This window comes from Rhinopithecus bieti, unplaced genomic scaffold (assembly GCF_001698545.2).
Source record: "Rhinopithecus bieti isolate Rb0 unplaced genomic scaffold, ASM169854v2 scaffold_12478, whole genome shotgun sequence".
NCBI classification, from domain to species: domain Eukaryota; kingdom Metazoa; phylum Chordata; class Mammalia; order Primates; family Cercopithecidae; genus Rhinopithecus; species Rhinopithecus bieti.
In genome coordinates, this window is record NW_016807367.1 from 363,229 (window position 1) to 386,111 (window position 22,883).

Consider the following 22,883-nt stretch of genomic DNA (forward strand, 5'->3'; position numbering starts at 1 on the left):
TTTTTTTTTTTTTTTTTTTTTTAGAAATTTACCTTTGTTTTAAATAATTCCAAGTAGTTTATGATGTAATGAATTCATTATTGAACTTGCTTAATTTTCCAAAATAGTTTAATAAAGACATGCTGTATAATATATAATGGAACATTAGTAAAATATCTTATATTGGGTAAAATTGGGTTGATACCAAAAGCAATATATTATCTACAAACGTGTAATATAAAGGAAGTCAATCTAGTCAATATTAAAAAAAACTTTCAATATGAACTCTTTTTTTTTTTAAGCTAGGGCTGATCTAATTATCTACCAAATGTGATTACTCCAAGGTATACATTTTGCTAATGGGATTTTATGAGTTAATAATAAAAACATTACTGTGTAGGACATTCAGTTAGCACAAGAGGTATTTGTTCATTCACTCATTTCTTTCAATGAATTAGACAAATTCTTGTTGTAATGGAGCATTCTAGAGGAGGAATGGGTTTTGAAATATTTTCTAACAAAGGAGACAATAACCAAAGAACTGTTATATTTTAAAATTAAGCTGGGTATGGTGACTCACACCTGTAATCTCAATACTTTAGGAGGCTGAGATGGGAGGATCGCTTGAGTCCAGGAGTTCAAGACCAGCCTGGGCAACATAAGGAAATCCTGTCTCTACAAAAAAATTAAAAAATTGTAACTAGGCATGGTTGCTAAATTTTGGTCATTTGTGGTCTACAGTCATACTACTCTGAACTTGCCCAATCTCATCTGATCTCGGAAAACATTATTTATATTAAACATATTTTATATAACTATATCATAATAGGAAGGTTCAAGCGTTTTAAGAGAAGTAAAACAAGATACTGTTTTGAAAACAATGTGAAGGAAATTATTGTATTGGATGGGATGGATGGGAGTCTGAAGTCTAGATCTCCTGTTACTGTCATAGGTTAGCTATGGTACCAGATGGCAGATTCAGTCTTCTGTGCCTTGGATTCTGCCAAACACAAAATAACTCAGTAGGAGATGAAGACTTTGGACATTTCAGGAAATCGTACTTGTGTCAGCAATTCATATTTTTAAATTAATGAATCTATACACATGATAAAAATTTTAAAATGGTACCAGTGGACACAAGGGCCTGATCTGTTTCACTATAGATAGATAGATAGATAGATAGATAGATAGATAGATAGATAAACCTTCTCACCCTTTCTACTTCTGGCCACTTCAGAGTCAGGGTGTGAGTAGGAGTAATAAACAAGTGGGTGCTTAGGATGAGTTTCATTAAATTCCTTCCTTACATGACGAGGGGAGAGACACATGTAAGTAGGTCATTCCATTTTTTCTGAGATAGGGTCTTGCTCCATCATCCGGGCTGGAAAGCAGTGGTGTAATCTCGACTCACTGCAACCTCCACCTCCTGGGTTCAAGCAATTCTCCTGCTTCAGCCTCCCAAGTCATGGGGATTACAGGCATCTGCCACCATGTCTGGCTAATTTTTGTATTTTTAGGAGAGACAGGGTTTCACCATGTTGGCCAGGCTGATCTCAGACTCCTGACCTCAAGTGATCTGCCCACCTTGGCCTCCCAAAGTGCTGGGATTACAGGCATGAGTCACCATGCCCAGCCAGTCATTTCAATACAGTGGGACAAGTCCCGTGGCAGAGATAGGCTCAGGATGTTCTGCCAGCAGGTGTGGGGATACTCAGTCCATCTGTAAGTGTAGATATGTGTGTATGCTAAGGTGTGTGTGTGTGTCAGGGGAAGGTCATTGAAAGCCTCTTGGAAGTAATAGGGCCAGGAGACAGAGAAATACTGGGTAGAAAAGGATGGGGTTCCTGGCAAGACCTCCACCCTCAAGTCTGGACCCATGGCCCAATGTAAGAACTATTCTTGTTTTCCCACCTGAATGCTGCCTTTTGGCCTGCCCCACCCCCTGTGCCCATGAGAACTGCAAACCCCAGACTCAGGGCACGTGTGCGCACATGCGCGCATACACACACACACACAGAAGAGAGAAGAGAGAAGAGAGAAGCGTCCGAACATCCAGAGGAGAAGCAGCTGTACATCAGAGACTATGGTCAGAGAGGAGTTCGATTAGGGATGGCCAGACTCCAGGGGAAGATTATCGTCCCACTGCACCCCCTTTCCAGCTCCCTTTCCCTCTGAGAGCCACTTCCACTGCTCAACAAAGTCCTCCACATTAACTAGCTTTTGATTTGCTTGTGCGACCTGATTTTTCCTGGACACCTGACAAGAACTTGGGTACCAAGAGGGTAGAGTGTAAAAGGCTGTCACCTGACCCTCCACTGAGCTAGTTAACACCTAGCCATCCATGGATAGCAAATGCTAAAAGAGCACTGATTGTAACACACGTCTTCTGGGGCTCCGAGGATCACAGACACCCCCTCTTGGATGGCAGAGCTAAAAGAGCATTGTAACACACTTGGACACTGCTGTGGGGCAACACAAACTCACCTTGCTCCTGCCAGAGAGGAGCAACTGGCCAGTTCCAGTGTTCCTTTGTGCCTGTACCCACACCCATTTGCTTGTGTGCTCACTCCTGTAAAGGATTGAGCATGGCGGCCGAGTAAATGAGCTACTCCCTTCGCCAGTCCCTTAAGGGATCAAGGGAGCTCTCCCATCTCAGAAGGATGATGACCAAGCTGTGTTATTAAAATAAAATAGAATTACCTAGGTAGAAGAGGGGGAAGGGTATTTCAGGCCAGGGAGCAAGGGAGTAAGAAATGGCATGATGAGTTTGGGGAATTGCAAGTAGTTCATTGTTGTCGGAATGTAAAATTTGAGGCAGGGAATGAGATGGATAGAAACCTGTTCATGGAGGGCCTTGGACGCCATGCCAAGGAGCTGGGAATTCCTCCCTATGTTGAAATACATGCATGTCTTTTATATATCAATAAAATACTCTAAATATTTATTATTACTTGTTGAAACTCTGGAAATCATGGTTGTTTCATAGACTGCAACCACAGAATTGAGCCAACTATTAACTTAATTATCAGTTGCTGTTGAGCACAAGATCTTTGGTTTCAGTGTCTGATTTCACATGGTCTTCAGAGTACCCAGAACCTTAATCAATCATTTCACAAAAGATTGACGGCGCTCACTGCACAGGAGGACAGTTTAGTTGACTGAGTTTAAATCCATCACCACTGTTGGAAAACAACTAAGAATGAGTTGACCTGCAGCATCTTTGGGTACCTAAGATATCCCATCACTGTCATTTTATAAGAGGCAGGAACAGGCCAATTCACATAAAATGTATTTCTTGCGTTTGCGTTAAAGAAGAGAACAAGAGAGGGTAGGAGTATGGTGATTTGATCTTGTGAGTAGTAGTTGTTATATACTCATATAGTTACGAGTATTTATGAGTTATTTATGAGTATGATATTATTTGTCATATATGGTTATTTTACTTTGACTTCTGAGTCTTTTTTCCTTGAATGATTCTTTGTTTCCTCAAATGCTAGACAAAACCGCTAGTTATTGAGTAAAAGCTTAGTGAAAGGGACTGGAAATAAAGGAATTCAGAAGAGAGAGGCTCAAAGGGGAAGACCTCCTTCCTTTATTAAAAGAAGTAATTCTGTTTTAAGCACAAAATAAGATCTAAATATAAAAATTGTTTGTGAGAAAGGTACATTCTTTGTAGGAAGGAGGGCCAGTGTTCCCTGTTGGTGTCACCACAACTCATTTATTTATACCCTTTTACTTATTTTTCCCCAGACATAAAACTTTTTCCTGTAATCATCCATAATGGAATTCCAGGAAGATGTGTTAAATATATTGCTATAGTTTACAATTGTCATCTGTAATGTTTTATTTAGCTGATTTTCTTTTTTTCACTGCTCCCTGTACAACACAGAACACCATATGCCGTTGTCCCTGTCAGGAAGCAAAGGTTTCCCTGGCCTGTGCCTGTGCCTGTGTTTATGCCACAGAGGAGCTGTGGTCCAGTGCCATCTTTTATTGATAGGGCCAGCAAAGGAGAAATCTAATGAAATTATCAAAGCTTTGAATTAATTATGAACTGGAATAGGAGAGCTAAGCTCTCTGGAGCCAAGGATCTCATTACCCATTCACTCTCATTGCATCCTCTTCTGGAGCAGAAGGCATTTTCAGCTACAGCTCTTAGCCTGGCTTTGGACTTTATTCAAACTTACTAAACTGATACCCTCTTTTTACTACAGTGTGGCTGCTAATGTCCATGATGATTAATTTAATTCTGCTCTGGATGTGCAGGAGATGTAAATAGGTTCTCTCTACCCCTTTTATTATTTTTTCTTTCTTACTTTCTTTTTATCAAATTGGATGTTATATAAGTTGTTTCCTTTTGGGTAATGTGAGAAGCTTGCAGGACTCTGGCATAGCTTCACTGAATATAGTGATTAAATTAAAATTAAGAGCTATGTTACATCTACTGTGTATTCCGTGGATATTTAGGTAAGCAGAAAGTCAAATATTTCTTCTTTGAATTTTGAACACCAATTTGGAACTTTTCTTGCTTTTCTTTACCTTAGAATTAATGGTACAGCAATAACTTTCCTGGTCTTAACAGCATTGTTCGTATTTCTAATGTGTGATGTATAGAAACAGATCTTACCTTGTGATTGTAGCTCTTAAGACTGTGTCACTGACAGGGAGCAATTAATGTTTGTCTTACAATTCTGTTTTTCCTTCTCCCAGTAATATATGTTTTTTAATAAATAAATCAACCTCTGATTGTTTTAAATTTAGTAGGAAAATCAATAACAACGTGGTCTCAATTTAGCATTGTCAGTGATTCTTTTGGTACTGTCATATAGGTTCAAGGCATGACAAGTGTTTTCTGCCTGTTTTTGAGACCCATTATTTATGAATTCCTAAGCTGCAGCTCATCTGTCTCAGTGAACTATAGGCCACTGGCAATTTTGGAAGCAATGACTAACTTTGCTTTATAGAGTCAATGTTTTAAGGTTTTGAATAGTGGGGGAAGGGAGAATGATAATCTTTGCCTTTATTATTCCTATTTACTTTCAATGAGTTTTTTTCCCCCTATTTATTTTCTTTACAGGCAGCTGCAATATTTAATTCAGCCTTTGGAAGTTTTTTGGTAAGTAAACATGGTTTAACTTGTCTATTACAACTTTTGCTGTGATATTGTTTATATGAAAGATTTAGTGAAAGCTGGATTTCTTTTACTTTTTGGTTAAATATAAAAGTTGTTGAATCTTTTCATGTGCCAGTATCCATACCCTGAAGAAAATTAGTTAATAAATAAATCAAATGTTCTCTTACAATACGTTTCGGAGGCTTGGGTTTTAATATTCCATTTAATGAATTCAAGGAATCAATTAAAACACTGTGTCTCCTTATAGAGGTTATGTCAATATATTGATCATTTAATGAGGTCTTTTAGATTATTATTATTTTGTGTCATGGGACTAAGGATTTTGAAAAGGAAACACGACCCAGCTGGTCAGAAAGGGAATGCTAATTTACTTGTTGACATGCCATTTATTTTGTACATTTCACTGTCAAAGAAACTACTGGCTTGGATGCTTCTGAGAAATCTATGTGAAAGAAAATTTGAAAGGAAGATATGACTAATGAGTAATTTGCAAGTAAATGTATCTATCTATCTATATATATATATATAAAGATTCAAAAGTAGTTCAGCTTTCATAAGTAGAACCAATATAAGGATGTTGTTTTAGCATTTTAATCATTATTTTAAAATAAATGATGTAACAGAGACTTGATTTGTGCTATGAAAGATTGAGAAACTAAGTTTTCTGTTAATTTAAAATTTTTTGTGCCTTAAAACTTTGTTAAATTCCTGAAGTAAATTAGAATATTATATTTTGGGGGGCATAACTCATTAGCAGGTATGTAGTGCAGTGATTTACAAATAATTGAGAGTAAAATAAGTGATATATAAACTAGTTCATGAGTCTAGGTAAAATATCAATTACCTCTGTTTAAAATGCTGTGTTAAATATTATTGTTTGTATTTAAATGTATTTAAAACTTTTAAACATGTTGTTACATAGTGTTAATTCTACATAGTGCTACACAGCTTTTAGTGTCACATAGCCTTACAGAGTTTTTAATGATGTAGCATCTGCAAAAAATATGCATAGCCTATATCTTATTTTTATAGAGCCAGTAATGTTTTTTGCAATGCTGTATTATTTCTGGGTTTTAGACAATAAAGTCTGTTTAACAAAAATAATCTTTTGGATTGCTTAGTTTAGACTCAGTAATATTTTAAGTCATTATTTCATGTGTCCAAGTATCATTCTATATATTGTCACAATTGTTTAATAGAATAATATCTGTAAAATATGAACTTTCTGGAAGCCAATTTTGGTACATGATTTGGCACCATACACCTCCACTATCAAAACATAGCTTCTTAAGTTGGATCTCTTAGTCTTTCAGATGTCTAGACTTTGAGAAAAGAAAGTTGACACAATTTTATCTGAGTGACTGAAACAAAATACATGATTCCTTTGTTAGAGAACAAGCTTACTAAGTATAGTGTGAGACATGCACTGACTATATGAACGTATCATATTTGTTTTACCAGGCCCACTTGTTTGGTAAGGTCTAGTAAAGTACAACTTGTGCTCGTGGTTCTTTGGGATTTGTGTTATGCTCTTTCACTCCTAAGAAGCTGTGTATTCTCACTTCTTAGTCTTTTGCTCTTTTTCTTTTCTTCGCTTTTTTTTCTTACCCTAATTCAGTTAATCGATCAAAAGTATTTATTGATTTCCTGCTACACAGAGGTAGTTTTCTAGTGTCTGTGAAGAATGCAAAGAAATATAAGGTGGGTCCCACTAGGTTGTGGAGATGACATGTAGAAAAAGAAGTGCAATGTAAAAGTTAACAAGCCATATGAAAGATATTACTAGAGATATATGATTGTCAAATAAATGGCACAGACAATATGCACTCTGAATTCACAGGTCTGACAGAAGTGATTGCTCTGAGCTGGGCCTTGAGGTATGGGCAGGACTTAACTGGTAAAGGAGAGGAGAGGAAATGGCATGAGCAATGGCAAAAAGGCAGAAGTGTTGTTTTACTTTTTTTATTCCCGTTCCTTCCCCTGCTTTTTCTTTCACAAAGTTGAAAATTACCAGAGAGAGTTCGAGAGTGAAAATTATGATTAGGTATGTTTTGCTCCAGTGTTGTAAGAGAAATAATTCTATATCTTTTTTTCCTCTCTTCACCATAGTTACAACAGCCTAGGATTATGAAACATGTATAAACTGTATCAGTTAGAATTAGGTTTGGCTTAACAGAAAAAAAAATAATAATAGTGACTTACACAAGATTAAGATTTATTTTTCCATTATATAACATTTGGAGGGAGCTGTCCAAATATGGTATAGTGGCTTCATGGTCTCATCATGGGCCAAGACTCTATCTCTGTCCTCCACCATCTGCAGCATGCAGTTTTCTTCCTCAAGGCTGCCTCATGATCCAAGATAGCTGCTGGAGCCCCAGCCAGAACGTCTGGATAGCAAGGTAAAGTAGTGAGAATAGAAAAAAGAGCTCCCTACTCCAGCCTGGGTGAAAGAGCAAGACTCCGTCTCAAAAAAAAAAAAAAAAAAAAAAAAAAAAAAAAAAACAGAAAAGGAAAAAGAAAAAAGAACTCTTTTGGAGTCTTCTTTCTTTGAACAGCATTCCTGGAATTCCACCACAATACTAGCACTTCTTATTGTAGAACTCAGTCATGTGATCACTCCTAGCCACTGAAGTTGGGAAATATGGCAATTTACTGAGAGCTGAAAATTAGATTTCTGTTGCTAAGAAAGAAGAGGAAAATAGATATTGAGACAGCTAGTACATTCTACATATGAACAATGTACAACAATTATTAAAGATTTGAAGAAAGACGTTCATCTCAGTTAAATGACATGAGAAGGCTTCAGGGAGAAATTGGTGCTTGAGTTGGGATTAGGAAGAAGATTTATTTTACAGGAGTGAAATTCCAAATTGTAAACTTTATATTTTTATTTTATTATTCTTAAAGGATGGTACTTGTTACAGCTATTTGGGAATTTTCTCTATAAATGGAAAATATCCACCTGTTCTTAAAATTTAGGATTATGAGTAGTGGTATGGTTTCTGGAGCCAGACTGGGTTTAAATTCTTACTTGACTGAATACTAGCCTAACTATGTAAGCTTCTCTATATATTAAATGAGGCAATGATAGTGCCTAACCTGTGGACTTGTGGGATAAATTATATAAACTGTTTATATGATGTGATAAGAAATAACTTTGAGCTAAATGTTAGATCTAGGTTTTTGTCCAAGCTCTGCCCTGAATTTTTATGTGTGTGTGACTATGGATATCCATGAAATAAGGAAATTGGTTATCTCTGACTAAGCCCTGCAAGATCTAAAATACCCTGATCCATTGATTATTCTCTGATTATGAGTGACCATTCCTGTGGTACAAACATAATAGAATCGGCAAAGGGTATTTATTTCAGATTACCTTAAATCTTTGAATGAAAGGCTTTTATTAGAAGAGTATTTGAAGAAAGAACTCTGAGAGCATTTTTGTTGATTTTCAGGCATCTGGGTATACTAAATAAAATGCTGTACATATTTATAGCTAGTTTAATAATGTCCCAGGTCTAATTTGAACAGTCTTTTTAGGAACTAATTATTATAGAAAGCTGTTTTGTTGTTTTGTTATTGTTTTTAATGTAGCTAGGTGGGTAATAACTAATGATAGGTGAATTCAATTTATATAGATTTGAGACTAAGAAAATATTTTAAAATCATGCCATGGAGGATTGCTTTAAGTTAAGAAGTTAATGTCATTATCTCCTCCTCTCATTTAAATCGTTCAGTTTATAATAATTGTGGAACATAGTAAGTGATTTGAGATTTCTCTCTTAATGAGATTTTAATAAAATTTGATAGTAAAGCACCCTGAATAACTAAAATGCTATTAAAATTTATGTATATACATGTATATAGTTCTACTTCAAGTTCAGGCAACTCACATGTTGCTCCTCATCAGAAGGTGTTGGTTTTTTAAAAATAGATACTGACATCTTTTGGGAAAATTCTAATTGAAATTTTTTTTCTTGAATTTCAAAAGATTCAGTTGTGTTGAAAACAAATTCCCCAAACTAAATTTATATCATTTAATTTGTTAGAACTTAGCATTTTTGATTTGGAGGCTGAATTCAGTGTTTCCATGTCTCTAAGAATTATAGGTTAAAGTTTAAAAGGAACGTTTAGAACTTTGCTATTTTTAGACTCCTCAGCCTATTTTATTATTTTTGGTAACTCCTAATCTTAAAGGGAAATGCTAATGAATGACAAACTGATCATGCCAAACTGAGTTTTTAATAGTGATATTATAAACATTAGAACAATTCATGGCAACATAGATGTGCTAATAAGAATTTCAGAAACATCATCATAGAGTCAGAAAGTTAAGTCATCCTTGTAAATTCAAAACATCTAGCCTAAAAAAGATCTATATGAGTCAGTTTACTTTCTAAATCTTTTCATTTAAAGTGTCAAGAAATGGGTTTCTTTCACATAATTCTTCTCTTTTAAAATACACGTTGCTGGAACTAGCAGAAGCTATTCTAAGATGAACAATTTTCTTTTCATGCCAGATCAAAGGTGAAAAGGAACTCCTTGCCTTGGGGTGAAAAACTAGCCAGTTTGTATTTTCTTCCCTTACCCAATTGTTCTGTCTTCCCTCTGCTTTGGCTGGTTCCCCGTTACTACCCTGCTTTGTAGAAAAATTTGAATAGTTAACTGATGTTATTATAGCTGCTGAAAGAAAAGAAATCCCAAACACGAATGCCATGTTTTAATAATAATAACTTGCATGTTTATCACCTTCTTGTAATTTTTCCTTTCCTGTACAATGATACATGCCTATTTTATTGTTTTTGGTGACTCCTGATCTTAAAAGGAAACTCTAGTGAATGACAAAGATCATCATGCCAAATAGAGTTTCCAACTATGTTATAAAACATTAGAGAAATTCATGGTAACATAAATGTAAGAATTTCTGAAATATTTAGAATGGTTAAAGAGGAAACACCATTATCTTTGTTACTCATTGATTGCTGTGGAACAATGCTTTTTAAAAATTAGATCAAGAATCTCAAATATTAAACAAAGAGGCTTAAAGGTGGTACTAGATAAGATTCAGTTGTTAATTTGGTTTGCTTTCACCTAAGTCTAGGATATATTTAGTTTATGGTTTATGGGGTCTCTTATTTTGTAAAGTATTGAAGACTATGCTGAATTTGTGTGTGTGTGCATGTGCTTAATTTTCTTAAAATCTTAATCAACCCAAATTGTTCACTTGGTATCCTAGTTTTACCTCAAAAGTTCATGGCTTGTTTATAAAAAAGTTTTTATTTTCATTAAACTTAAATGCCAGAACAAACGACTTAATATTTAAGCAGTATCAGTACCGTCTTATAGATGCTGTTTCAAGTTCATCTTTTAGTGGGAAGAACTGGATAAAACCAAGAGTTTAAATGGCCCATCCTGGGTGTTAAAATAAATAACTGTGTTCAGATGAATGGAAGTTGGTTTCCACCTTTGCACAATGCAACCCATCATCGTGCTATGCATTTCATTTGATCATCACCTGTTTGAGCAAGTGAACATCATAAGAGCTGGATTGCTGAGAACAGACTACTTTTGTTTTAAAAATACCATTGGTTCAATTAGCAGGTAGCACAATATAGGAAAATAGGATAGAAAATCAGTACACATATACTCAGAGTCCATTAGATTCAAGGCATTTTTCAAGATACTGAAGCAAATACACAAAACATAAATATGGGAAAAATAATAATAAAATATTTAAGAAAGAGAGAAGACAGGAATGAAGACTGTCTCCAATGCAGTGCTTTCCAGCATTCAGGCATCATTTTAGCTTTTGCCATGTCAGCATACTGTTTGTTAAATAAGACTCACATTTTCAATTTAAATTTATTTCAAGCCAAAACTTTACATCAACACTATAAATAAAGAACTATCTTGTCGTGAATAGAAGGTAACTGAAATTAAGTCAGTGGAAAAAAAAGCTACTATTAATTTGTAGCTAACCTCTGCTGCTATTCAAGGCTCTGAATCTGATGCCTGCCCTTCTTTTGATAAAAGGTGAAATTAGCACCAGCACCAAACAAAGCACTTTCTCCTTCTCCAATCCAAAGGATTGAGAGTTGAAAAGACAGTAAGTTTCATTACTAATTCTCTGTGCACATGTCCTTTGAGTCATCTTGTTTTCATTTACACTTTGGGAAACACCGTTCTCTGAGGTCACTTCTCAATCACGCCATCAAAGAAATGAATTAAAATTATTTGGAGAAGTCAAATGAAGAAACTCCTAGAATCAGGGACTCTGGCAGCCTAAACATGTTTGCGTTTCTTTCACTAGATCATTTTTTACATAACACCTCTCTAGAAAAACAGTGGTATGTGTGCCAAAGTGACAAACATATTTGCAGAGTTAAAAATATGCCATAATGCTCCAGTCAGGAAGACCCAGTGATAGCTGCATGTGGGTTTGTTTTTAAACAAACTCTTATCTGAAGTACAATCATTGTAAATAAAAAATGGTCTTTGTTACTTAATAAAAATGTATAGAATCTGTACCTATTCTATTTTAGCAGCATAATGTTCTATGCTGTCTGGCAGGACTTGTGTGGCAAGTAAATGCATTAGTCACAGTGATCATTTTTCTTGCAAATTTGTGACACAGATTTAATTATAGGAATGACCAGCAACTTACAAATCTAATTTTGGTGGAGGCTGAGGCAACTTTTTTTTTTATTTTAATAATGATGGATTTTTTTAAAGCAATGATTTCATTACCGTTTAAAGAAATCTACTAGTATAGAACTAGCCAATTGACTGGAGTTATTTTATTACCCTTTTAACAAATGCCATGTACTTTCATTTTAATTTTTATTAATTTTTAAAACATCATCAGTCCCAAACTGGGAAAGTATTTGCTGCTATACCCATTTGAGTAAAATAAATAAATATAAATTATTCTGGTTCAGGAGGTTTGTAAAGGACCTCCTAAGAAAGATGATCCTAGCAGTTGTTTAAAATAAAAATTAAATTTCCTTAATTTGAATCCAGCATACTACAGAACTGCTTAGTTTATGGTCTTTAGTAGGAGATGCTTATTAACTACTAATTGATGATAATGTGGCAAATAGTTCTTATTTCTTTGTTTCTTTTCCTTCAAACTAAAAATTTTGTATGGTTAATCTATTTGTTGAGCTAATATTTTGGGGGTCTGGCATAATGGTATGGTGAGCCAAACGATTAAGGGTCTTGCCTTCATTTACATTACAGATTCTTAAAGTGAGAATATCAAATCCTAATTGGGTGTGTGTGTGGCGGGGAGAGACTGTTGGAGTAAACAGTGTTAAATATTTTCTTAGAACTTTTTAAAAGTTTTGTTCCATTATTAATATACCTCATTATCAGACCCCACTACCATTCCAAATAAATCTGGCCATGTGGAGAGAAGCAGGAGGAAAATAGAGGATGGATAAACTGTATAAACTTGGTTCTATCAACCAAAGATAATCTTCCGTTTAATTGTTGGTCCCTGCAGTGAAAGCAGTGTTAGACCTCCAAACTTCATCATGGACTCAGGATTTCAAGTAAACATTTAGCATTTCTAAAAAACAATAGTCTGTATTATTGGAAATGGCAGATTTTAGTTTGAAATTTAAAAAATCATTTTTTAAGCCTAGATTTACTGGATGTTGCTGTTTGATCTTATATTGACTTTTAAAATGAAACATTTGTGGACTTCCTACTATATGCTCAGCTCTGGGTCAGCTTCTAGAACTGAAAAAATAATTTAAAAATATGATTCTTGCCCTCAATTTGCTTAAAATTCTTGAATTTAAACGCTGTTTTTCCTAGTGTGATGGCACAGACATCCTAATTCTGAATTTCCTCCAGGTAACTACACCATACAGTTTCAGAAACACTTATTTTACTATAAAACTTCAAGTAGGCGAGCGCAGTGGCTCACGCCTATAATCCCAGGACTTTGGGAGGCCAAGGCTAGTGGATCACGAGGTCAGGAGTTTGAGACCAGCCTGAACAACATGGTGAAACCCTGTCTCTACTAAAAATACAAAAATTAGCCAGGCATGGTGTCACACGCCTATAATCCCAGCTACTCAGGAGGCTAAGGCAGGAGAATCGCTTGGACCCGGGAGGCGAAGGTTGCGGTGAGCAGAGGTGGTGCCACTGCACTCTAGCCTGGGTGACAGAGCAAGACTCCATCTCAAAACAAAAACAAAAAACAAAAACAAAACAACTTCAAATAATACAGGTAGTTATCTCAATTATTACTTTTAAAACTGCCACTTTTTTTACAACTCCAAAGAAAACTGAATTTTTATCATGAGGTTTGTATCTACCAATTTAGATGTTTTGAAAGTGCAATTTGTCAGATACCAGGTTCAATTTTTAAATATACCAAAAGCTGACTTAGAAAGATACTTTACCATGTCCGCTTGGTGGGGACAATGTGTTAAAAAATAACTTTCAAAAAACTACTGTAATTTTAATATGTTTATTATAGAATGTATGAAAAATACAGATAGACTCACCTAGCTATAATGAATCAGCATTTTGGTTTATGTCCTGTGCATTATATAGATGTAGTTACAAAAGTGGTATATATTGTGTAGTCAATCTTATTTTCTGCCTTCTCCCTTTATGTATGTGAGTATTTTCTCATATTCTTATTTCTACTCTGACAACTTGCTTTTGTTTTATATAATGCATAATATAATCTATAATTTTTTTGGATAGAGTATTCTTTCACTATTATTTTTGGAGAATACTCACCACCTAGAAAGTTTCTTCTTGCCCTTTGGAGTCAGTCCTCTCCCTTATCCTCAGTCTCTGGCAGCCACAGAATTTTTTCCTTTCTCTATACTTTTGCCTTTTTCTAGAAAGTCATCTAAATGGAATCACACAATATATGCTTTTTGAGTACAGTTTCTATCACTTAGCATACACTTTTGTGATTCATCTATGTTGTATATATCAGTAGTTAATTTCTTTTTATTGCTAAGTAGTATTACATTGTTCATAAATTTACCAGTTGATGAACTTCTGGTTGTTTCCTGGATGATAATTATAAATAGAGTTGCTATAAATATTTGTGTACAGGTTCTTATATAGATATATATGTTTTTGTTTCTCTTGGGGAAATATCTATGCTGAGTCATATAGTGAGTATATTTTAACATTATAAGTAACCACCAAACTCTTTCCCAAAGTGATTGTACCATTTTACATTCCCAGCAGGAATGTATAAGTAGTCCAGTTACTCCACAACCTTGCCATCCCTTGACATTCGCAATATTTTTTATTTTAGCCATTCTAATAGGTGTGTGGTCGTATGTCATCAAAGCTTTAATTTGTATTTCCCTAGCTGCTAATGATGTTGGAAATTTTTTTTTGTGCTTATTTGCCACCTGTGTATCTTTTTTGGTGGCCTGTGTATTCAAATCTCTTGCCCATGTTATTTATTAGGTTGTTTTCTTATAATTAGGTGCAAGTTTTTAAGTTTGTTTTGGACACCAGTCATTTATCAGATGTATGTTTTATAAGTGATTTTTTCCCAGTCTGTAGCTCATCTTTTCATTTTCTTACCAGTAACTTTCAAATAGCAGAAGTTCAAAATTTTTGATAAATCTAGTTTGTCTTTTTTTTTTCTTTTGTGACTCAGGTTTTTTGTATCCTATATAAGAAATCCTTGTTTGTTACAAAGATTTTTCTCCTATGTTTTCTTCTGTAAGTTTTAGTTTTTGTTTTTACATTTAGTCTTATGACCCATTTTGGATTAATGTTTGTGTATAGTTTAGTGTACTGTTTGATGTTCATTACTTTGCGTATGGGTTCTAGAGTTGTAAGGTTTTTGTGTCTGTCACATTTGTCCATTTTTTCCTTTATGGATTTTTTCATTGCCTTTATACGTATGAAATTTTTTCCTATCACAATGTCAGGTAAAAATTCATGTGTATTTTCTTTTAGTTTTATAAAGATGAATATTTAATACTGTTGAAAAGCAAAGCCCATCATATGGGGTTTTATAAAAAGAAATAATAGATTGAAAGTGCTTCACCTGATTATGGTATCACTGGTTAAAGAAGTCAATTTCTGTTTATTGCATTCCCCATGGTGATTTTTTTGCCCTGTAAATTGAGCCTCATAGTGTTATTCTTACATCTACATAGTGATATATATGCCTGTCCCTGAAAATAATTGGATCAGTATTCATGACTGTTAAAAATTGTTTTTCTATCTTAGGATATCACACATGACATTAATGCAATTACTTAAGATAAAATTGTTTATTCAAAATATGAAATGGGGATGGAAATAAAAGAATAAGGGAAAATTATTAGAAACCTCATTTTATATCAATTTGATTTACAAATGTTCACACAAATTAATGGTAAAATATTCTTATTTGGAGGACTATGAACCAAGGTGAATAACTTTCTTAGTGTAATTTAAGATAATGGAGGACTTTAAAAAAACAAAATTCATAATCTTAAGAGCCTTGATAAACTTGATTTTAACTTTTGGTAATTGAACGAACTGTACTGATCAGGGGAAAAAAATTCTACTTGGTATTTTGGAAATTAGAGTCAAAGCACCACAAATCTTCTAGACTATGAGTAACTGGAGTAACTAGTGTTATCTCGAGTAACATTGATTCATACTCTGTGTGCCCAGGGATGGTTATACTCTGAGCTTACAGCTTTCTTTTTTGCTAGAACCCTACGTTTGTTTACTTTTCCTGAGTAGCTTTTTTTTTGGTGATATTTTTAATAAGTAGAATAATTAACAATGTTCTCTGTGTTTATAGTTTTACCTTATAACAGTAGTTGGTCTATAGTTCAAGATTTATAGTTTGGTCTTTTATTATTCAGCCAAGTCTCTTGTAAGCAGTTATTTTCTTCAGGGTTCCTAGGTTTTCACTTGAAATCTTAAATTAATATTTTTATCCATTTATTTTGGAGCGATAATGTTTATAACATTATTTTGCTTTTGGTAATTTCCAAGAGCCAGGGCAATGATTCCTGTCTTCTTCGTTGTCATCCACACAGTATTGTAAGATAAAGTATTATCACATACTACTTTTTGTGTCATTCCTATGCCCTAATGCCTATAGTGGCTCTTAATTACCCACTACATAATTGGCCATTCAAGGATTCTCCCAGTGTGTCCCTATTGTCTCTCTCTCTCCCCGCCCACCCAGTGTCTTTCATTCCCATGTTAACTGTTGATCCACCCTTCTCTACCCTCTCTTCTTTATTAAATCCAGTTTATCTATTTTTTTTTCTTTTATGGCTCAGGTGTTTTGTATCCTATCTAAGAAATCCTTGCTTGTCGCAAAGATTTTTCCCGTATGTTTTCTTCTATAAGTTTTAGTTTTTGTTTTTACATTTAGTCTTATGACCCATTTTGAATGAATACTTTTGTATAGTTCGGTGTATTAGTTGTGGTTTGTTACTTTGCATATGGTTATAGAATTTTAAAGTTTGTATGTATGTCACATTTGTCCATTTGTTCCTTTATGGATTTTTTTCATTGCCTTTATACTTATAAAGCATCCTCCAACACTTGGACATTTTTCTGCTCCCACCTCTTTGCTTGCACTGTTCCCATCCATTCTATTATCCTAGATGTCCCTCAAAGCCTATCTCAAAAGCAGTTTCTCCAGCTTTCCTTTTATGGTTATTTAGCTTTTGGATTGAGTTTCCATCTAGATTGTAATGGGTCACTACAGATTGCAACTGGTTAGTGTAGTTAGTTTGAAATTCGGACCTTCTCTCCCATCTCTGGCACTTCCTATTCTTGTTAGCCTACTATTTTTCTTTTTATAAAATAATGTCTTCTAACATAGTATATAATTTATCATTTATTACATTAATTGACTGTCTTTCCCTTTCAAATGAAAGCTCCATGAAGGCAGGTGTTTGTTTTCTTTTGGTCGCTTCACTACTATATCTATTTTCAATATTTATAGTACTTGGCACAAAGTAAGCTTTCAAAAAATATTAAATGAATAGACAAAAGTCACCCAATGAATACTATTTTAATCTCTCTTCTTCATTTATATAAGATTGTAAAATATCTTGTATATCAGATGCACTTAAAATGTATGCTAATTATCGTAATTGTATGTTGAATTCGTTTGATAAAAAAATCCCATCTTTTTGTCGTCTGTTTTGACCATAATTGGTCATCTGTCTACCAAATTTTTCTTTTTCTATTTTTTTTTTTTTCTGAGACGGAGTCTCTCTCTGTCACCCAGGCTGGAGTACAGTGGTGTGATCTCAGCTCACTGCAACTTCCACCTCCTGGGTTCACACCATTCTCCTGCCTCAGCCTCCCAAGTAGCTGGGTCTACAGGCGCCCCCCACCATGCCTGGCTAATTTTTTGTATTTTTGGTAGAGACGGGATTTCACCATGTTAGCCAGGATGGTCTCAATCTCCTGACCTCGTGATCCACCCGCACGGCCTCCCAAAGTGCTGGGGTTACAGGCATGAGCCACCGCGCCGGGCCATCCAAATTTTTCTTTACCACGTTAAAATGATTTTAAATTCCAAGTTTTTAAATCTCAATAAAACTTGCTACAGCCGTAAGAAATTTGTATTGCCTTTTATTCACAGTGTTGATTTGGAATGGAAGTGGAAATTCATCCCCACATCTAAGTTTGATATTTAATAATTTATAAGATTTTTTTTCTACTAAAGAAGAAAAACCTGTGAAATAGATTAGGGCAGATTATTCATGTATAATAGGTTACCAAACCCATATGCTATTTTCATTGAAATAATTGATTTTAAATATCAGGAAGTTTTACATGAAAAATGGCTGCAACTGTGATTACTGCAAATATTTAAATAGCTAGAGATGTGTAAATAAAAGGATATAATAAGTGATTGCTATTGTATAGCATTGTAGAGAATGATTTCACTGTTGGTATTAAAGGAAAGCATTTTTTTTTCATTAAAATTTATTTTTTAACTACTTGTGAAGTACATACTATAATCAAATTGACAAGTGAAAGTTAAATTTCTAGACAGTGCTTAAAAAGAAACTGTACAGTATCCTAAAGAAGAATTAAAATATAACTATGAAAAGAACCAATTCAATAGTATATAAAAACTAGATCAAATCCATGTCTGAGAGGCATTAGAAACAAAAAGCCAAGGTGAGAATGACAAAACAGATAACTTGAACTTGCACTATCATATGACAGCAGATGCAAGCTAATGTGGTTTGCTCTTTAGAAGCATCGTGTTACAGCCCTCTGCACTTGAGTTCGGTGGGTTCATAATTCAGAATATTGCTTTGACTTTGGTCTTATCATCTTGTCAGAGGTTAAAATTTGTTAAATGAGATATAGAAAATGATAAAGATGTGACTTGGCCTGGAGGAGCTTTGGAGAGTGCTATCTATCTCCATGTAATGGAGAAGAGACAGACTTTGAAGAAACTAAAGGAAGAGTAGTTACTCAAATGATTTTTTTAATGGGAAGGTTGGTGTTTTTTATTTTGTTTTGTTTTTTGTTTGTTTGATTGTTTGTTTTTGAGTTAGGGTCTTGTTTCATTTCCCAAGCTGGAGTGCGGTGTGGTAGGATCACAGTTCACTGCAGCCTCAACCTCCCAGGCTCAAGCCATCCTCCCACCTCAGCCTCTCTAGTAGCTGGGACTACAGGCAGGCGCCACCATGCCCAGCTAATTTTTTTTTTTTTTTAATTTTTTGTAGAGACTGATTCTCACTTTGTTGCCCAGGCTGGTTCTTGATCACCTGGGCTCAAGCAATTCTGCCTCAACCTCCTAAAGTGCTGGGATTACAGGTATGAGCCACTGCACTTGGCTCCATTTTCTAAGTAATAATCGGAAAAATACATTAACATCTGTGTTTTTGAGAACAGCCTAACAGAATACCTGATCAGTAGCTACCAAGGTATGCAAATGAAGAGCAGGACAGATTTGTCAATCTTTTCAATAATCAAAATCAGTAATAGGAAAGATTATTTCTAGTGTACCAAAGAAAGTAGGTTTATATGTTTCTTTTTCTCTTTTCTTCATTTATTTCTACCTTTTTAACTAAAGAGGAAACAATGAGTAGAGATCATGGAAACAATATGTAAACATAGAGGCCTCTACCTTTTGCCCTTTAATTCACAGATATTTTTCCTCAAAGATGGTTGAATCCTGATTCCATATCACTATATGTCTCTGTAGAATTTTGGATCTGTATCTTGTGTAGTTTCCAGCCAAACAACTGTTAAAGTCAAAAGGTTAAATTTCCAGCTTAAAAAAAATTGAATAAAAACTCCTACCAATGCAAACAAATGGTTAAAAAACAGTTTTAAGCATGTAACACTAGAAAACATCCAGATTAGGAAGAATACTTTTCTTTCTTTTGTGTGCGTGTGTCACCCAGGGTGATGTGCAGTGGCACCATCACAACTCACTGTAACTTCTGCCTCCCAGGCTCAAGTGATCCTCCCATCCCAACCTCCTGAGTAGCTGGAACCACAGGCATGCAACACCATGCCCAGCTATTTTTTTTTTTTTTTTTAATTTTTTATAGAGACAGGGTTTTGTGTGTTGCCCAACCTGGTCTACAATCCTTAGTTCTGAAACAAATCTCCCATTATGTTTGGCTACTTTTTAGATTCCATCAACTTAGTGCCATAATCAGTAAGAATTTTCTAGAGACAGAAATAGCATACACTAATAAAAATCTCAGGTAACATTGTGCATCTTTGTCTTACTTTTCCTAATTGTCCCTGACCGTTCATTTCTCTATGAGACTGCTAAATAGTGAGTCACCAAAACATATGTTTTGTTATATGTTTATTTTGTTTGGTTGGTTGGTTTTTGAGACTGAGTCTCACTCTGTCACCCAGGCTGGAGTGCAGTGGCGCAATCTCGGCTCACTGCAACCTCCGCCTACTGGGTTCAAGTGATTCTCCTGCCTCAGCCTTCTGAGTAGCTGGGATTACAGGCATGCACCACCATGCCCAGCTAATTTTTGTATTTTTTAATAGAGACAAGTTTTCACTGTGTTAGCCAGAATGGTCTCCATCTCCTGACCTCGTGATCTGCCCACTTCAGCCTCCCAAAGTGCTGGGATTTCAGGTGAGCCACCGCACCCGGCCTGTTGTATGTTTTTAAAAATACAAACTAAAAGGAAACATTTTTCGTCTTTTTATTTACTTATTTAATTTATTTTTTGTAGAGATGGGGTTTTGCTGTATTGTCTAGACTGGTCTTGAGTTCCTAAGCTCAAGTGATCCTTTCACCTTGGCCTCCCAAAGTGTTGGGATTACAGACGTGAGCCACAGCACCTGGCCTAAGTTTTTCTTCATAAAGGAGAGGTTGGGTGCCACATATTCCTTAAAGAAGTTTTTCTTTCTCTGCTAGAAATCACTCTTGATACCTCACAGATCTGAGAGCTCTTTCTTTAGCTTTGATGGTAGCATGATGTCGCTCGCTGAACTATTTCTAGTAATATTATTTTTTTCATTGTCTATTGGAATCATCCCACATTTTTAAGATCCTGAGCACCTCATTGTCAGGAAAAAGTGGCATATACTTTGAAAATTTGTGACGGTTCTGTTTAGAAACTGATTCTGTGGCTCCACTTTGCAGGAATAGACTCACATTAATCATACTCACATAATGATATTTAATACAGATTGCCAATTTACTAATTATGAATGGAAAAAATAATTTGAGAGACCTTTAGACACTTGGGTTGATGCACTCTCTTCATGGTTAAATTCACAAGAGAAAGTAGTTTACTAAGGAGTTTATTTGGTGAGAATGGGATTAGAGGAAGCAGAGGTAGGGAGGTAATTCTCAAGTGTGATTCTATCAGGCTGTTGGAAATGGATGTGTCTAGTTCCACTGCAAGAGTACATTGCCCTTGGAAACAGACATGTCCATCATTTGGACCAGGGAATCTTCTTTCCTACATAGTGCTTAGATAGGTATTCTTAATCATTGCTTTCAGGTTTTTTTCTCTATTTCCATTGCTGGCTGGTTTCCCCTTTTTTATTGACCCACCATACCTTAAAGTCCTGCTGACACTGACAGCATTCTCATATTTTAAGGTGATTTTGCATGTTTTTACTGTAAAGAATTTCTTTTATTTTCAAGTTCAGGAAGAGGGAGGTACTTTGGTATTTCCATTTTGTATCATCTATAGTTGCGCTGACCAATATGGTGGCCACAAGCCACATGTGGCTATTTAAAATTCAATTAATGAAAATTACATGAAGTTAAACTTTTCTATTCTTGAGTCGCACTAGCCACATTTTAGGTATCCAATGGCCACATGTGACTGGTGACTCCTGTATTGGACAGTGCAGAGTGTTGAACATTTTCATCATTGCTCTACTGGAGAGTGGTGGTGAAAGATATTTAATAGACAAAATATTTTGCAATTATATATTTGATTAGTTTAATCATAAACTATTTTGCGTTTTATACATTTTAATATAATTTGATATCTATTATTATATGTCTTTATTTTTGTATGTTTCTTTCAGCTAATAGTCCAACTTCCCATTCCAGTCTTCTCTAGTGAATTCAAAGGCAATCACATACACATGTTCTGCTTGTCAGGGATCTGTTGTTAAGATACTACTTAGTTAAGTATCCAGCACTTAAACATTTTTCTTACTGAAAAGTGCTCATGATTTTTATTTGCAGTTTTCCTTTAGTTTACTGAGAGGACTACTTACTTTAGGGTAATAGAACAAACCCTGGTGCACAGCCAAAACTTTTTTTAATGGTTAAATTACAATTTACATAATTTTAACATTTCATCATGGTAGATTGCTTTTCTTTTTCAACGCTATACTATTTTGACAAATTAATAACACTTTCAGAAATGCTGACACTGCCAGGAAAATAAATACAACTTCATATGTATAAGAAATTTTTTTTGGAAAACAGTATAATGTTGTAGCTAGAAATGCCTGAAAGTCAGTTCATTTTCAGAGTCTCAAATATGGTTTCATTTTTAACTCATGGCCTCTTCTGTATTTTTTTTTTTTTTTTTTTTTTTTTTTGAGGCGGAGTCTCGCTCTGTCATCCAGGCTGGAGTGCGGTGGCCCGATCTTGGCTCACTGCAAACTCTGTCTCCTGGGTTCAAGACATTCTCCTACCTCAGCTTCCTGAGTAGCTGGGATTACGGGCGGCTGTCACCACACCCAGCTAATTTTTGCATTTTTATAGAAATGGGGTCTCACCACTTTGGCCAGGCTGGTCTCTAACTCCTGACCTCAGGCGGTCCACCCACCTTGGCTTCCCAAAGTCCTGGGTTTACAAGCGTGAGTCACTGCGCCTGGCCCTTCTTCTGTATTTAACAATGGTTCTCAGACAAGAATGGTGGCTCACACTTAAAATCCCAGCATTTTGGGAGGTTGAGGCAAGTGGATCATTGGAGCCTAGAATTTTGAGACCAGCTTGGGCAACACAGCAAGACCCTGTCTCTACAAAAACTTAAAAAATTAGCCTTGTTAACTTTCTGTCTCGTTGATCTGTCTAATGTTGACAGTGGAGTGTTGAAGTCTCCCATTATTATTGTATGGGAGTCTAAGACTCTTTGTAAGTCTCTAAGGACTTGCTTTATGAATCTGGGTGCTCCTGTATTGGGTGCATATATATTTAGGATAGTTAGCTCTTCCTGTTGAATTGATCCCTTTACCATTATGTAATGGCCTTCTTTGTCTCTTTTGATCTTTGATGGTTTAAAGTCTGTTTTATCAGAGACTAGGATTGCAACCCCTGCTTTTTTTTTTT

At 35.2% G+C, this 22,883-nt stretch overlaps 1 protein-coding gene across 5 annotated transcripts in view; it reads left to right on the forward strand.

Moving 5' to 3' along the window:
* SLC10A7 (solute carrier family 10 member 7) overlaps positions 1 to 22,883 on the forward strand; it is a 272,783-nt gene that overhangs the window by 81,096 nt on the left and 168,804 nt on the right. For 4 of the 5 annotated variants that reach the window (XR_001887243.1, XM_017881490.1, XM_017881491.1 and 1 more), the window contains exon 5: positions 5,057 to 5,095. Coding sequence is in view for 3 of the 5 variants with exons in the window: in XM_017881490.1 (XP_017736979.1) it covers positions 5,057 to 5,095 (39 nt within the window). In the remaining 2 variants the exon portion in view is untranslated. Of the gene's footprint in view, positions 1 to 5,056; positions 6,215 to 22,883 lie in introns of those variants that run through there. The other variant, XM_017881493.1, reaches the window with a different exon arrangement.